Raw genomic sequence first — 15,815 nt, forward strand, 5'->3', positions numbered from 1 at the left:
AGATACCTATTCTGCCCATAATAACACATAGAAACTTCTACGGTCAAGCAATGCCAAAGATGAATTTACTTATTTCTATCCCGCGGGAATTTTTCATTTCCCGGAAAAAGCATCCTACGTCAATCAGGAATACTGTAGCTTACTTTTGGTGAAATAACTTAAAATCAGACCCGAAGTTGAATTCACTTATTTCTATCCCGCAGGAATTTTGCATTTTCCCGAAGAAGAGTAGTCTATACTATTGAGGAATAGTATATAGCTTTCTATTGGTGAAAGAATTTTTTAAATCAGCCCCGAAGTTGAATTCAGTTCATTCATTCATTCATTTATTTTTTCAGTAATTTCCCGAAGAAAAAGTAGCCTTTGTCATTTGCGATAGTCATATCACATAGTATGTAAGTTTTTTTTTTAAATCAGCTCCTAAATTGAATTGATTTATTCTATCCCGAGGGAATTTTGCATTATCCCGGATAAATAGTAACCTATGTCAATCAAGGATAGTTTAGCTTACTAACGGTGACATATTTTTAAAATCGGCTCAATAGTTTCAGAGATTCAACTACAAACAAAAGAAACGAAAAAAGTTTAGATATTTTCCTATCCCGTGGGAATTTCGAAAAATCTTTCTTTAGTGCACCTCTACAACACTCGAGGTACATGAATGCCAAATGCTTTGAACTTGAAGTCTCTAGCACCAGTAGTATAAGCTGTGCGTTGTCTGTCAGTCAGTCAGTCAGTCGCGGTACTGTTTTATAGGTATAGTTTATTAACAACTAGCTTTACCCGCGGCTTCGCACGCGTAAACTATTCGGTCTGGTAGTTGCAATTGAAATTTTCGGGATTTTACAAAATTCCCTGGAAATTTCCAAAATTTATATCGTGGTCTTCATTGAGGTTGTGTTGCGAATGCGAATAACTGTACAAAATTCAAGACTAAACCCAGTGCTAAAATTTCAAAATTTTTCCCTATCCAAATTCAAATTCATATCATTTATTCAGTAAATAGGCCGCAATGGGCACTTTTACACGTAATTTTTTAAATACCAGCACTTTCGGAAAGACCATCATTGCCAAGAAGAATGCGCCGCAAGAAGCTTGGCAGAAAGTCATTTTTTCAAAATAAAATAAGTACAAATAAAATACTTAAAAACTACACTAAGTATTACAATTAAAGAAAAAAATACAAATAATAATAACAATAATACACGGATGTATGGAGTCCCTTAGTTACAAAAACTATCCCGTGGAAATATCAGGATAAAAAGTAGCGTATGTGTTATTCCAGACGTCCGGCTACCTACATACCAAATTTCATGGCTCTAAGCCCAGTGGTTGTTATTTCGAGATTTTATCCCTAGTTATCCCGTGGGAATATCGGGTCAAAATTCACTGAAGTGTTATTCCAGATGTCCAGTTACCTACATACCAAATTTCATGACTCTAAGCCCAGCGGTTATTATTCGAGATTTTATCCCTACCCGTGGGAATATCGGGATAAAAAGTATCCTATGTTTTAATCCAGTTATAACTAACTTTCCGCCAAATTTCATCCAAATCCGTCCAGCCTTTTAAGCGTGAAAAAGTAACAAACATACTCACTCACTCACTCACTCACTCACTCACAAACTTTCACATTTATAATATTAGTAGGATTATTATACTAAATTTAAAAATAATGTTTATAAATTCGCCGTAATGGTGATGGCGACTGTATATACATACTACTCATGTTTACCTACACATAATACTATAACTATATTGTTTATAGGTAGGTAATGTATATGTCGGACACACCCAAGATAGAGTTCAGTAACTGTTACGAAGAAATCAAGTAATATTTTTATAAGGATTATATAAATGAATGATCAATGAATAAATGATGTTTTGTGAATAAATGTATTTATTTCTTTATTTCTTTCTTTATATTTTGTGGGGAATCTTTTAAGTTTAAATATATTTTCTACCTTAGGTTGCTATTTAGTACCTACTCTTAAAATACCTACAAATGATTCTCAAGCAAACTTAGCCGTTATAGTTTTCCTTGTAAGTTTGATAAATTTAAACTGCCATCATGTTTTTTTTAATTTCGAACAATTAGTTTAGCTTGGGGTGGAGGGGGGACGCTTGATTTTTTAAGGAAAATTTGTACTTCAAAGTTGAATATTTCGCAAACAGATTACATCAGAAACGAAAAATCGTCTTCACAACCTCGCAATGACCACCAAAAGATTTTTAATTTTTTTTTTACCTTTTTGTCGGCATACCTACATGAATTTTAATTTCGAACCAAAATTTTAGCTTGGGGGGGGGGGACGCATTATTTTCAATTAAAATTTGTTACTATATAGTTGAATATTTCGCAAACAGATTACAGACACGCAAATCGTCTTCACAACCTCGCAATGACCAACAAAAGATTTTGAAAAAAATTTTTTTACCATTTTGTCGCCATACCTACATGCTCCATTTTGGCTACGGAAGCCTAAAAAGGAAATTAAATGATGAAGTAGGTGGATATTTTTTTAAAAATTCAGGATGGTAGTAAGTACCTATATCAAACTTTCAAGGAAACTATACCTAACGGCTAAGTGCTTGAGAATTATTAGTAGTTTTACTCTTAAATAGCAGCCTAAGGTATAAAATATAGCTTTAACTTGGACGATCCCGTATAAAATACGAAATCCTTAGAAAAATATTATTTATTTTTTTCGTAATGGCTACGGAACCCTATTTTGGGCGTGTCCGACACGCTCTTGGCCGGTTTTTTGATTTGTAAAGTGTGCCTATCTAAGAGCTATATAAGATGAAAACGCTATTTATTGAATAATTATTACTAAAATAAAACTATATAGTATTCATTCTTTGTTTTTCTTTTTTTAATCATGAATCATTAAGCAACAGTTTTCCTTTCGGTTCTCCGATTAACTCGTCGTCAGCGTACACTAACTGGCCTCTTACGAAGGTTTGGGTCACTTTTCCTCGTAGCACTCTGTTCATATACGGACTTATCTGGAAAATAAAACACAATCCGTTAAATATTTATGTTTAAATAAAATGTTCATGTGATTGCTTAACGACACGCGCCGTTTTTTTTCAGTTGTTACGTTACCTTGTCAAGAATACTATTTACACTTAATGCAAGCTAACTACACTTTTAATATTTGCTACATTTAAGTATTAAAATTAAAATGAAAAAGAAATTCTATTAGTTATGATCCTAATATAACACTTCAGGAAGGATTTTTTGTTTGGCACGACATGTATTAAAATGAAAAAGAAAATCTATTAGTTAAGATCCTAATAACACTTCAGGAAGGATTTTTTTTTTGTTTGGCACGACATGTTATTACTCGTATCTAAAGCCGAGTTTAGACTTGCTAGGAAAATCGTGCAAGTTGCATTACATTGCGGCGCTCGATTGACCACTACAAACTCGTTGCCTTTACGGCTTCGCAATGTAATGCAACTTGCACGATTTTTCTTGCAAGTCTAAACTCGGCTTAAGTTATTAAATTCACATTAAATTATTCTTAAACTGCTGGTCGTGCTGTAAATACCTAAATGTGGCTTGTGATAAAAAGGAAAACCCATTAACTATGTTAATTGGCGTTACCGATACTGCACGCTCACTTCGTTTTAAATGAAATGCCTCTATTTCAATGTCAAAGCCAAGTGTTCCGTGAAATAACCTTATTCTTGTATCGTATGATATCAGGCGTGACGAGGAATGCTGCGTTTGGGTCAAAGAAGATGAGGTCAGCGTCGAGGCCTGGCTTCAGCGCCCCCTTTCGCTGCTGCAGGCCGCAGAGCCGCGCTGGCCCGGCGGACAGGTAATGGGTCACGGTTGGCAGCCCGAACCCGCGGGCGCTCGCTTCCGTCCAGAATAGGGAGAGATCTGAAATTAGTCATCGCTTTTTAAGACTTAAAAAATGTTGTCATATACATATTATGTCTTTCACCACAGAATATATATACCTAATATAATCTTGGAACCAGCTAAAAGGCCTTGTTAAAACCTTTCAACTGATTCTCCAATTTTGGGTATTTTTTTTTCTTTCAATCTTAAGGTTGTTAAAACTACCTACTCTAAATTACAAACATTTTAAGTCACTAGTACTTTACTATAGCAATAAGTAAGGTAGTGTACGTACCAAACTGTAGAGACGCAATTCCACCCCAAGATTTCATAAAGTCTGAACCTTTGAGATCAGCAACGCTCGGAGAGTGATCAGAAGCGACTAAATCCAGTCTTCCGTCTCTAATATATTCCCATAGTTTTTGCTGTAAGAAATATAAAAAGTTAAACAACGACCAGATTTGTCCGTTATACACTTAACTGGCACGATTCGTTCCTGACACTTAAGTCGAGTACATTAAAATTCTATGTGAAATCACAGTGTCATCCAGTTAGTGCCGTCCTGTCCTGGGCCACATTCGCCTCAGGGCCAGGGCCCTCATGTCAGCAAACTAGCGCTTAACGCAGATGAGATGAGATGACATAGGCGATGCCCAACAATCTAGACGGAGCTGATTAATAAGGGCACTCGATAGTGAGGAATGACGCTAATAACCTTGTTGGTATTGTTCCTGATAGGAGGAGCGCATTTGAATTCCGTGTGTCCGGGAGGGACCATTTCGGAGCTCAGCGTGAGGTAGTGGTGGCAGGTTTCGGCGGTAACGCCGCCGCGCCAGCCGCGGTAGCCAGTCGCCACGCGCTGCGCCCGTGCCTCCTCTAGAATGGGAACCACGCCCGCCGATGAAACATGGACTACGTGAACGTGGACACTGATAAAGAGAGAAGTTATTTGAAATCAATAAAGTTGCTTCAAGTATACTTCATCAACATCATAGACCAGATCTAAGAAGAAAGAAGATAGAAAGATAGAACATAAGAAATTAAGATTAATTATTATCACAATATTGAAGACAAACCACAAACAGAGATACCAGAATGGAAGATTGAAGTCTGCCTCAGCACTAGCCATCAGAAGTGGATCTACAGGTCGTCTACCAGATGGGCTTCTATCACTCCTCCTGGCTCGTGCTGAGTTTCAGTTGTTTCGGCGGTTTAATTTTTTTGTTAAAAAGTTGTTGTATGATAGGTATGCAATAGACTATGAAACTGCAATGCCAGGACACACTTTAAAACCAAGGTGTAGAATTAGTAAAGCCAGGGTTAAGGGGCTTGGTTGGCTTTTCCTTAGATCTGATAGGTAACTTTTTACAGCGAAAGCGTTGAGTCTTGGCCACAAACATGTTTTACGTATTTATTTAAGCTCTTACTCTGTGTTTGGTATGAAGCTAGCTATCAGTGCAACTGCATCATGTTCCATTTGGTCGGGTCGTGACGCGAGGTAAGTGTCGTACAATTCAGGATCTGTAATTTTGAAAAAATCACGTCTAATGCCTTGTTAATTGTTTCTTAACTACACGTGTATAATTAAGTCAAATTAACAGAGTTGTCAGTAAATTAAGATATTTTTAAATATTTACCGCACTTGGAATCTTCACATTTAGGAGCCTCATTAAGTTGTAGTTCGGCGTGGAACTGAAAATAAAACATAAGCTGAGAATTATGCTGAACGCATATTACTGGGCCATTGTCATAATGTTAAATAGAAAAACCATTTGCGGTAGAATTTTAAGAAAGTCAAGGCCACCCACTTACAGCCAAAACTGTTCCGGTCCCATTAAGAACGCTGAAAACACTGTCTAGTTCTTCGGGTGTGATGTTCGGGAACTCTGAGACGCCGCTGTCTGATAGGAAACACTTGAACCCTACCACGCCCGCCCTTATCAAATCGTGTAGCTCTATCTGTAATAAAAACAACCGAACTTCAAAGTTATTAATTCTCCTTCTCTGCTCTTACCTTCGAAACGTGTCATACAAAAAATACAGTGTAACGTGGACACATTTTTTTAGTCGTCCGTCTACAAGGAACCCTAATAATTTCACCACGCCGTCTGTCCGCTACTTAATTAGCTTAAAGACTGCTAGTGCAAGAAAAATGTTATTTTGCATTACTTAGCAGTACCTATTTGTTAACCTTGCCGATAAAGTAGTTAGATAAAATGTTGAAATACCTACCTATTGAATCTTTGCCGCATATTAGTACGGAACCCTACACTGCGCGTGGCCTGAGACGCACTTGGTTGATTTTTTATTTTGTAAGTCAATTAATTCTTCATGATTAGTTAAATCAGTGACTATAGACTAAGTAATGCATGACGTGATGTTCTCAAGAGCAACAAGTGAATAAAATCCAAATTAAGCCAGAGTTCAGTCCTGTTTTTAATCTTATCAAGAAATAATTGAACAAGAAATGAGTCGAAACATATTTATATTGTCTAAATTGATTTGTTGATTCAGTGCGTCTCCGCTCCGTTTCGCCCACTCAACCTTAATCTCGCTATACAAGCCAGTTAGCAACGTACTTAGCGTAATACTCGAAAAGCATGCTCTAGTCGTAGCTCAGCATTATACAAACATGCCCACTTTGTGAACGTGGCTATTGCCATCGTGATCATTTCTATCATAGTATCATAGTATCTATCGTAGTATCTCTTATTAGTCTGTGATTTCTATCACGCGGAGAAGAGAAATGAAATGGAAATAAATAGTAGCTTTGTAGATGATTAGCTGCGAGTTGTGACCTAGAAGATGACCTTTGACGATAGAAGCATTTCTTTCCTCATTATTCTTAAAGCCTGCGCTATATCTTACCTCGTTTCCAGGTATAACTCCTCCCCAAAATCCGACATCAACGTAAATCTCTTCCTTTGCCATGGCACTTTTGACCTTCAAATTTTTCAATGTTGTAGTCGGTGGTATTGAATTTCTGCAATCGTTAAGGCGAACTTAACAATAGATCGTGACAAGATTACTCTGACACTTAAAGATGTATCTCTCAATGAATTCAGTACTTAATCATTTTGTAAGTACATACATAATTTGAGCTAAATTCAATTCAACGTTAATCATCTTCATTGTTAAACTCTAGATACAATAGTTATTTGTGCAACCAGAGAGCAAAGTTGTTTTTTGGTGCGAGTGTTGAATTTGAATCTCGAGCAAGCAAAGGATTCTGTAATTTAATCACGAATCACGAGCGTAGCGATAGAATCACTCGCTACGCTCGTGATTCGTGAAAAGAATCCTGAAAGCAGTAAGGGATTCAAACACGAGATGCAAAAAACTTTGGTCTCGTGTGACACATAAAACTTTTCACCTCAGCAGCGAGAACATAGGTTAGAATAAAATCACATATACTTACCCAATTTACAAAACAAACAATATAAAAAATATATAAATAATACGATTATTAAGAAACAAATATAATAATCACATTTAGAATCCTTTACAAATTTAAAAATGATACCTACATACTATAATCGCCATCACATCTTTAATTTTTTTTACAAAAAATGGATTCAACTTCCAAAACCTTGAAAATAATTTTCTACTAGTTTTATGTCGGTACTCAGCACGAGCCAGCAGCAAAGGAAATAACTATAGTCGTCTACCTCGCCTATCACTCCTGCTGGCTCGTGCTGAGGCACCGAATTCAAAGTAGGTGAAAATTATTTTCAAGGTTTTTGAAGTCGGTTCCAATTTCTGTTAAAAAAAAAACATACTTTTTAGTGATTTGTAGCCAAAGTGCATCTCACAACGATTCCATTAAGCTCAAACACAGCATAGTTAAGTATATCATTTTATAACAGAGTCCGGTCTTCTTCATCAAAGTCTAGTTCACCAAATGATACTTTCTAAATGTAAATAGTTACTTGACTTGATGTTAAAAATGCCAAAATCGCTATAGGTGTGCTTTAAAAATTCAATTTCTCTAAGATTCCATCATCAGATCCTGATTTGTTGTCAATGGAACCACCTCCGAAGTATGTCCTTTAGAACTAAAATATATTTTTGAAATTCGGCCCACAATTGGCGGAGTTATTGCGTAACAAACATACAAAAAAAAAAACGCGCTCGAATTGAGAACCTCCTCCTTTTTTGAAGTCGGTTAAAAATTCACAAATAAAATAAAAAATCTCAAAATGCGATTTTGCTCACTAATTTTTAATAGCAAATCCTGCCTGTTTGAGCTGCTGAGGTGAAAAAGTAATGTACCTACAGGGTAAGTATTTCTTTGTATTAAATATTATAATGCAATGGTGTTTTTGTGTTTTGTTTGCGCATTTGCTATTAATGATATATATAATTCTCTCCACTAAGTAATATAAATAATATTAAGGTATTTGCGGGAAATTCGAGCAACAAATCATCATCATCATCCCAGCCTATATACGCCCACTGCTGGACACAGGCTACCGCTCAGAATAAGAGGGCTTGGCTAGCTCCCACGCGGGCCTAGTGCGGATTGCGAACTTCACACACACTATTTAATTTCTTCGCCGGGTGTGCAGTTATCCTCATCATGTTTTCCTTCACCGTAAAGCTAAACTAAGCGTAAAGGTAAATAAATTTCGGATGTGATTTCGCACATGAATTTCTATGAAACTCAGAGTTGTGAGCCCGGATTCGAACCCACGATCCTCTGCTTGAAAGGCCATAAGTCAAACAACTAGGCTACCACGGCTTTTCACTCGATAACGGCAACGCCAAAAGGAAAGGTAATGATGTCTATGTGTATGTTTGCATTTACGTATGTTCCACCGTAGCGTCTAGACTAGTCGTCCATCAATAAAGTGTTTAGAAGATACTTAAATATTTGAGAGTCTCACAACGGCATGTCAATGATAGTGGTGACGCCGCCAGCAGCCGCTGCCTGGGTGGCTGTGACGAACCCCTCCCAGGAGGTGCGTCCGGGCTCGTTCACGTGCACATGTGAGTCCACGACTCCCGCCATCAGCGCCTTATCACCACCATCTATTATCTAAAGAAAAGCGATATAAACAAAGAGCGTCATAATTGTCTCCATTACTGGCGACTTTTTATAACTTTTGAAAATCATAATCGTGTGCCAATTCCCATACAAACATCGATCGACTCTTATGCTTACATTCATTAATAATACACAATACAGTCATTTTTACCTCTGGAAATAATTAAGTACTTTTTAGTAGGTGCAACGTATTATTACATATATTTTTTTAGATTATAATGTGTACAAATTCTCCATCGATTTACATATCCATGTAGTTTAATTTATTGAACATAATGTTTTCTAATCAAATATTGATTAAGAATCAAGTCTAGGTACTATGGCCTGCAAAAGTCGATGGACAATTCCAAAACATAATCGTCTGACGCGAGAAACGGCGCCATCTATGTGTTTGAAGTGTATTAGCGGTATTTACTTATTTACTAACTTAGTTAGTTTATTGAGATCTCACTAGAAGGCGCTGGCGCTGACCTTAAAAAAAATATTTTATATTCATGTTAGAAATTTGGTATTTCGCTGCCGTAGTAACTAAATTATGTTCCTGCCTGGGTAGGACAACGTGGGGTGATACCGCGAATCGCGTAACGACATTTTCTGTCTCTTTCGTACTTGTCGTAAGAGAAGGAGAATATTATTATTCGCATTACTATCGTTTCTTATCCTTCAAATATTCCAACGATAAATTCTTTGGTGTGTGTGTGAAGTTCCCAATCCGCACTGGGCCCGCGTGGGAACTACGGCACAAGCCCTCTTATTCTGAGAGGAGGCCTGTGACCAGCAGTGGGACGTGTATCTATAGGCTGGGATGCTGATGATAATGAAATTCTTTATTTACGATGACCCACGGCACACGTTCGTGCAAGATAACTGCCCAATACACCGGTCGCGTATTATGCAAGACTGGTTTGATCAACACAAGAATAATATTAAAGTCGTTCCTTGGCCTGCCAGATCACCGAATTTAAATCCCATTGAAAAATTATGAGGTGTTATAACCATGTCCAAAGTTTGGATAACAAAAATAAGCGAACTCCGGAAACGTAAGAAGCCCACTGTGTAATAATAAGGGACAGTATTCTCGGCTCTAATATGTGTGAAAATCTAGTTGCATCGATGCGATTTTTTTTGCAAGCAGTTATCGACAATCATGGTGGTTACACCAGTTATTAAAATAAAATTGATAGTTACGTGTAGACCGGGTTATATACTCAAACAATTATGTTATAATAAAATATATAAGGTGCGGATATTTTCAGGGTATGTAATTAATAACCTAAGAATTAATTATACACATAAATTATTCAATTATTGTGTGGTAATATTTTTTTGCTTCATACAAAAATACCATTCCGTCCAAAAATAATCATCCTCATTATTAACATTAACTGTATTTTTTTTATTTAATTTAATTGAAACCAATTAACGACGATGCAAATAATCGATCCTCAAAATATCCGCATCTGATTTTCTAGCACACTGTATTATATAAACCAAAATATTTATCTTTATTTGTGATCCTGTAGGTATCACTTTGTTATGAAAAGTAATTATTTTATTATTATGAACAAAACATTTAATTATACCTTTATAGTTTTGTTTACTTAGGTATGTGAGATAAGTATGAAAGTTCAATATATGACTGTAATCTTATTATAACTGTCAGTAACAAATTACACACTACAGTGGATCTACGCCATCAATTATTGATAAGTAAATGTTTAAAACTGGAAAACTTCAATCATTATAATTTATAACGCGTACGAGTCTTATGATAACCCGGTCTCAGGTATAATTTACTTTCAAATACTATTTTTTTATTGGGGTTCAGCTTCAATCCTCTTTCCAGAATCGGAAATGAATACTTAAGCTAATAATACCTCAATAAAATGTTAAAATACAACTTTTGGTCAGGTGCTAATTAAATAACTGAAAACCTCACACGACACCCAGAAAATATTTTTCATTTTATTTTAAGTTAGTTGTTTGCGTTTATTTTCGAATATCTTCATTATTTCCTATAATAATTGTATGTTTTACGTAATCAGTAATTCTACTTCATTTCTAACTTTACGGTCGTAATTTTTAATTCCAGATTTAGAAGAAAGCCAAACTGACGCAAAACGGCCAGTATTAAATTATCTAAAGGGTATGAAACATCCCTAAAACATTTCATTGGCGTATGCATTCGTAATATTTAGACTGGGCACAATAAAAAAAGGATTTAAAAACTCAAACACTACCTGATTTAAAACATAGTGTAATCGATTCTACTCTGGATTCTGAGCAAACTTCTTTCTGGTTTTCAGTTATTTAATGAATATTATATAGTGTAACATTAATAATTGCGTCAATATTTAATGAATAGACATATTGTTTTAGGAATAATTTTTTTATGTTTCAAACTTCAAAACGTGTATTATTTCTGTTGCAACGTTATCCTTTTTTCAGAGTATTTTTTTCAATTTCCATTTCAGTTATCTACAAAATTTAAATAGAAAGTTATAAATAAAAAATAAGAACAAATAAAAACAACTCTGATATGTAGGATACGAACTCATGATCATTCACGATTTTATCTAAGCAGCCCATCAACTCAGCTATCGGCACATTGCTGTTACGGGGATAAAATATCGATCATATCATAATAACTGTTTAATAGCGCCATCTAGTTCATTTCTTGTGAACACCAAACAAAATCGCCAACTCTCGTGTTCAAACGATTATAGAACGTAAGGTGTCCATCCACTTATGCAGGCCAGTGTACGTCTAATTTTAAGCTCTCTAGGTTCGTATCACTAAATATGTACGCACCTATACGACGCAGTTGTTATTTAATTACCTTAGCATTTACGTGTATAAATACGTTACGTAGATATGTTGACCAGATTATTTAAAGGAAAAACACTAGCTACTTAGTTGGAGAGATTTTCTAATAAAAACAAAACAATAATTACTTTGTTATTTGTTTTTAAGCAATACGCTTGATCAAAGAAATATATATTTTTTAAAGTCAAATGATTTTCGAAAAAAAAGTTAAACATGAAAAAGATTTTAATGCGCCAGATTGGATTTTAATTCGCATTTTCTGACTACAGGGTGACTGGTAATTCGACCTATTCCTTGGCAGAGGTTATTCTAGAGCTTATTTCCAATGTTTTTGGCTCAGTCAACCGGGGGTCTAACTTCAGTTGTTTTCGAGTTATTCGAGATTAAGGTTTTTTCGAAAAAACACTGCCTTCCGACCTAAAAGTGGCAATTGTAAAAAAGTACATGCATTAGGACCGACCATTTTTTTTTTCTAATAACCAGTGAGCTAAAAAATCCTTCAACAAAAAATTACGTTCTAAATTTATTAGGGTTTTAGAAATAAAAGGTTAATAAATAACAAGTCATCATAATATTGATAGTAATAATGGTGGGTGCCCCTTGAAATGTCGACAAACTATTTATCGAATTTCGTTTCATCGAAAAAAATCATGGAATATTCAATACTAATATTTTCTCTTGGAGTAAATTCACTTCATCGACTTATTCATCACATATTAAAATAATTATTAGCACAACAGTATAAGGATTATTATTTGCCCAAAAATACACTTCATCATGTGATTCACATTCATGAGACAGAACAACTAAACATCGCTGTTTATTTCTTCGACGTATTATTATAAAACACCAAAAAAGTATGTTAGGTTAGGTTAGAACTGCGACCCTAAAAAAATAAACCGGTACCAGAAAAATAGGTTAGGTTGGGTTAGAACCGCGACCCCAACAAAAATAAATCGCTGCCAGAAAAGTAGGTTAGGTTAGATTAGAACTGTAACCCCAACAAAAATAAATCACTACCAAAAAAGTGGATTATTTTAGGTTAGGTTGGATCTGTGACCCCTACAAAAATAAATCGCTACAAAAATAAATTTATTTCATTAAAAAAGTATGAAATAATAAAATATGAAATGAAGTTCTGCCAAATAAACTATCTATTAAATAATATTTCCGGAAATTAAAAATCGGTGATTCAAAAATACTTATTTCAAATATTCGAGGTAATGAATATTCGATGAAATGAAAAAATAGGAAACGTTGACTTTTAACTGATATTCGATTAAAAGTTTGTCGACATTTCAAGGGTAAACCAATAATGATAATAGCCGAGAGCAGGTAGCGCGTGAGCTAAAAACGTACCTGACCCGAAATTAGTTTTTTTGTGGCGCTTTCGTTTCTCGGTGTACTTACGTCCACGTCTACGTCCCAATACTTACCGAAGGCAACCTGTCCTGACCTTGACCCTCAATAGGATAAGTCAGAATAAAATACTGAAGGCAACCAAGTACTCGGAGAAACAAAAATACCACAAACAACTGATTTCGGGTCGAGACGCTTCCAGTACACCCGCTACTTTCTCTGTTATTATTATTGTTAATTTAAATAATTTGTTCGTATTATTATTAATTTTAATAATTTATTAAAACATGTCAACGTTTGTACCTTTTTTATTTGGAAAAATTATGAATAAAGAAATTTATTTCTGTAATTTTTATGCAGTGTAATAAGTACAATTTTAATTTTGACATTAATAAAAATAACAGGTAGCGGGTATGCTGGAAGCGTACCTACCTGACCCGGAATCAGTTGCAAACAACTGCCACAAATGGCACTTTTGTTTCTCCGAATACTTGGTTGCCTTCAGTATTTTATTCTGACTTATCCTATCTCCTTAGGGTCAAGGACAGGATAGGTTGCCTTCGGTAAGTATTGGGACGTAGACGTGGACGTGTAAGTACCTACACAGGAAAACGAAAGCGCCACAAACAAATTTCGGGTCAGGTACGCTTCTAGCTCACGCGCTACCTGCTCTGCTATTATCATTATTATTATCAATAATTTAGTAAAAGATGTCAAAATTTGTACCTACCTTATTGGAAATGTTATGAATCGTGGAACTTTTTTCCGTTATTTGTACGCTAAGTGACATACCTACATTTTTTTTGTAATACCTAATCGTAGTTGATTTAAAAAACTTGCAAAAGAATTACGATGATTTGTGAGTTATTAACCTTATATTACTAAAACCTCATCATCATCATCATCCCAGCCTATATACGTCCCTGCAGGGCACAGGCCTCCCCTCAGAATGAGAGGGCTTGGGCCATAGTTCCCACGCGGGCCCAGTGCGGATTGGGAACTTCACACACACCATTGAATTGCTTCGCAGGTTTGTGCAGGTTTCCTCACGATGTTTTCCTTCACCGCAAAGCTCGTGGTAAATTTCAAATGTAACTCCGCACATGAATTTTGAAAAACTCAGAGGTGCGAGCCGGGGTTTGAACCCACGACCCTTTGCTTGAGAGGCGATGGGTCAAACCACTAGGCCACCACGGCTTACACGGTTTACTAAAAACTCAATAAATTTTTATAATTTCTTATTGAATAAGTTTTCAGCTCACTAGAAAAACAAAATTGGCTGTCCTAATGCATGCACTTTTTTTACAATTGCCACTTTTAGGTCGGAAGATGGTGTTTTTTAGAGAAAAAAACCCGTATAACTCGAAAACTACTAAATTTCGACCCCTAGTTGACTGGGCCAAAAACATTGCAAATAAGCTTTACAAGGAATAGGTCGAATTAGCAGTCACCCTGTATTTCCTATGCGCGAAGTGTCCCACCAACTGGATATGCTACATACCGCCATACGCATACGCAAATCTTTTTCGTTTGAAAAAAACGTAACTTGTAACAAAAACCCATTAGATTTTTTAAATTTTTACATTCTAACAAAAATAATATTAGGAGAATTATCAGTGTAGGTAGGTATGGATGTTACTAATGATCAAGGAAAGACGGAAAAGTTCATTCGCGAAAATAAAGTTTATTAAACAAAAAGAAACGAAAATGAACCAAAGCCGAAAGGGATGTCAGCTCAGCAATTTGGGACCCACTCATCTGTCATGTATGTGTGACAATTTAAAAGGTTTTTTTAATAAAATGGATCACATATTATGTTAACGATCGTGACCGAACCACAGCTGATTTCCACGTACAGCTAGAAATAATTTTTATTAGCTTACTTATTATGATATCCAATGCTGGGCAAAGCTACCCCTCTCTTTACCAAGAAATTAGATAAATAAAAAATAAAATGAAAGTAAGACAAGTAGTATTTGTGAATACCTACCTTAAATTTGCCACCTCCTTGAGAAAGAAGTAAATTCACAGACGCTCTTGTGAGAACTCCTTCGATAAACCCTGTCTCGTTGACCAAAACACCTCCATCAAATTCCCCTTCTTCTGTCACCACACGCCGGGATAGGAATAACTGCCTCTCCTGAACTCTTGGCGTCAAGCCTATCTCCCGACATGATATTAAACCTACACAAAAGCACACAATTCAGAATAAAAAACACTGTAAATTTAACTCAATACGTTGAATTATGAAGCCTTACTTATCAGCGCAACTTGTGTTGTTAAATAAATCAACTTCATTACGGTAATAGATTATGAATAGCAGACGTTGCTGCAACTAAACGATTTGTGGAATACTGAAAAGATCAACTCAGTTTGTAATATTCAACGCTTCGTCAATTACGTATCACGTGACGGATCTACAGGTTGGTCCTTTAATGCCTTTAGATATTTTGAAAAAATAAATCATTTTATACTAGGTATTTACTTGTGTTAATTGCACAGGTGTTTTGTTTGCTGCCGTAAGTTATACCGCTGGTAGTCGAAACATAGTTAAGACGAAATATGGTTGCCTTGCCGAATCGAATTCATTAAGGTCGAATAATAAAGCAGCAAGAATTTGTAAGTAAAACGTCATTAACGCTTCTACCAGTCAATAAATTAATTTGGGATAGGATAGTTTAAAGTGATATTTCGTGGCTAGATCTGAGTTTTAAGAAAATATTATTC

General features: G+C 35.6%; 1 protein-coding gene across 1 annotated transcript; it reads right to left on the bottom strand.

The window, feature by feature from the left end:
* Positions 1-2,852: 2,852 nt before the first annotated feature.
* LOC141428165 (allantoinase-like) lies at positions 2,853-15,527 on the bottom strand. Its single transcript, XM_074087961.1, has 11 exons — positions 15,347-15,527; positions 15,079-15,272; positions 8,743-8,894; positions 6,725-6,839; positions 5,669-5,815; positions 5,494-5,548; positions 5,284-5,377; positions 4,572-4,785; positions 4,152-4,281; positions 3,690-3,895; positions 2,853-3,009 (listed from the first exon to the last, which is right to left on the bottom strand). Exons 1-11 carry the CDS (start codon positions 15,384-15,386, stop codon positions 2,881-2,883), a joined length of 1,476 nt encoding a protein of 491 aa, XP_073944062.1. The 5' UTR covers positions 15,387-15,527; the 3' UTR covers positions 2,853-2,880.
* Positions 15,528-15,815: the final 288 nt, after the last annotated feature.

This window comes from Choristoneura fumiferana, chromosome 5 (genome assembly GCF_025370935.1).
Source record: "Choristoneura fumiferana chromosome 5, NRCan_CFum_1, whole genome shotgun sequence".
NCBI classification, from domain to species: Eukaryota; Metazoa; Arthropoda; class Insecta; order Lepidoptera; family Tortricidae; genus Choristoneura; species Choristoneura fumiferana.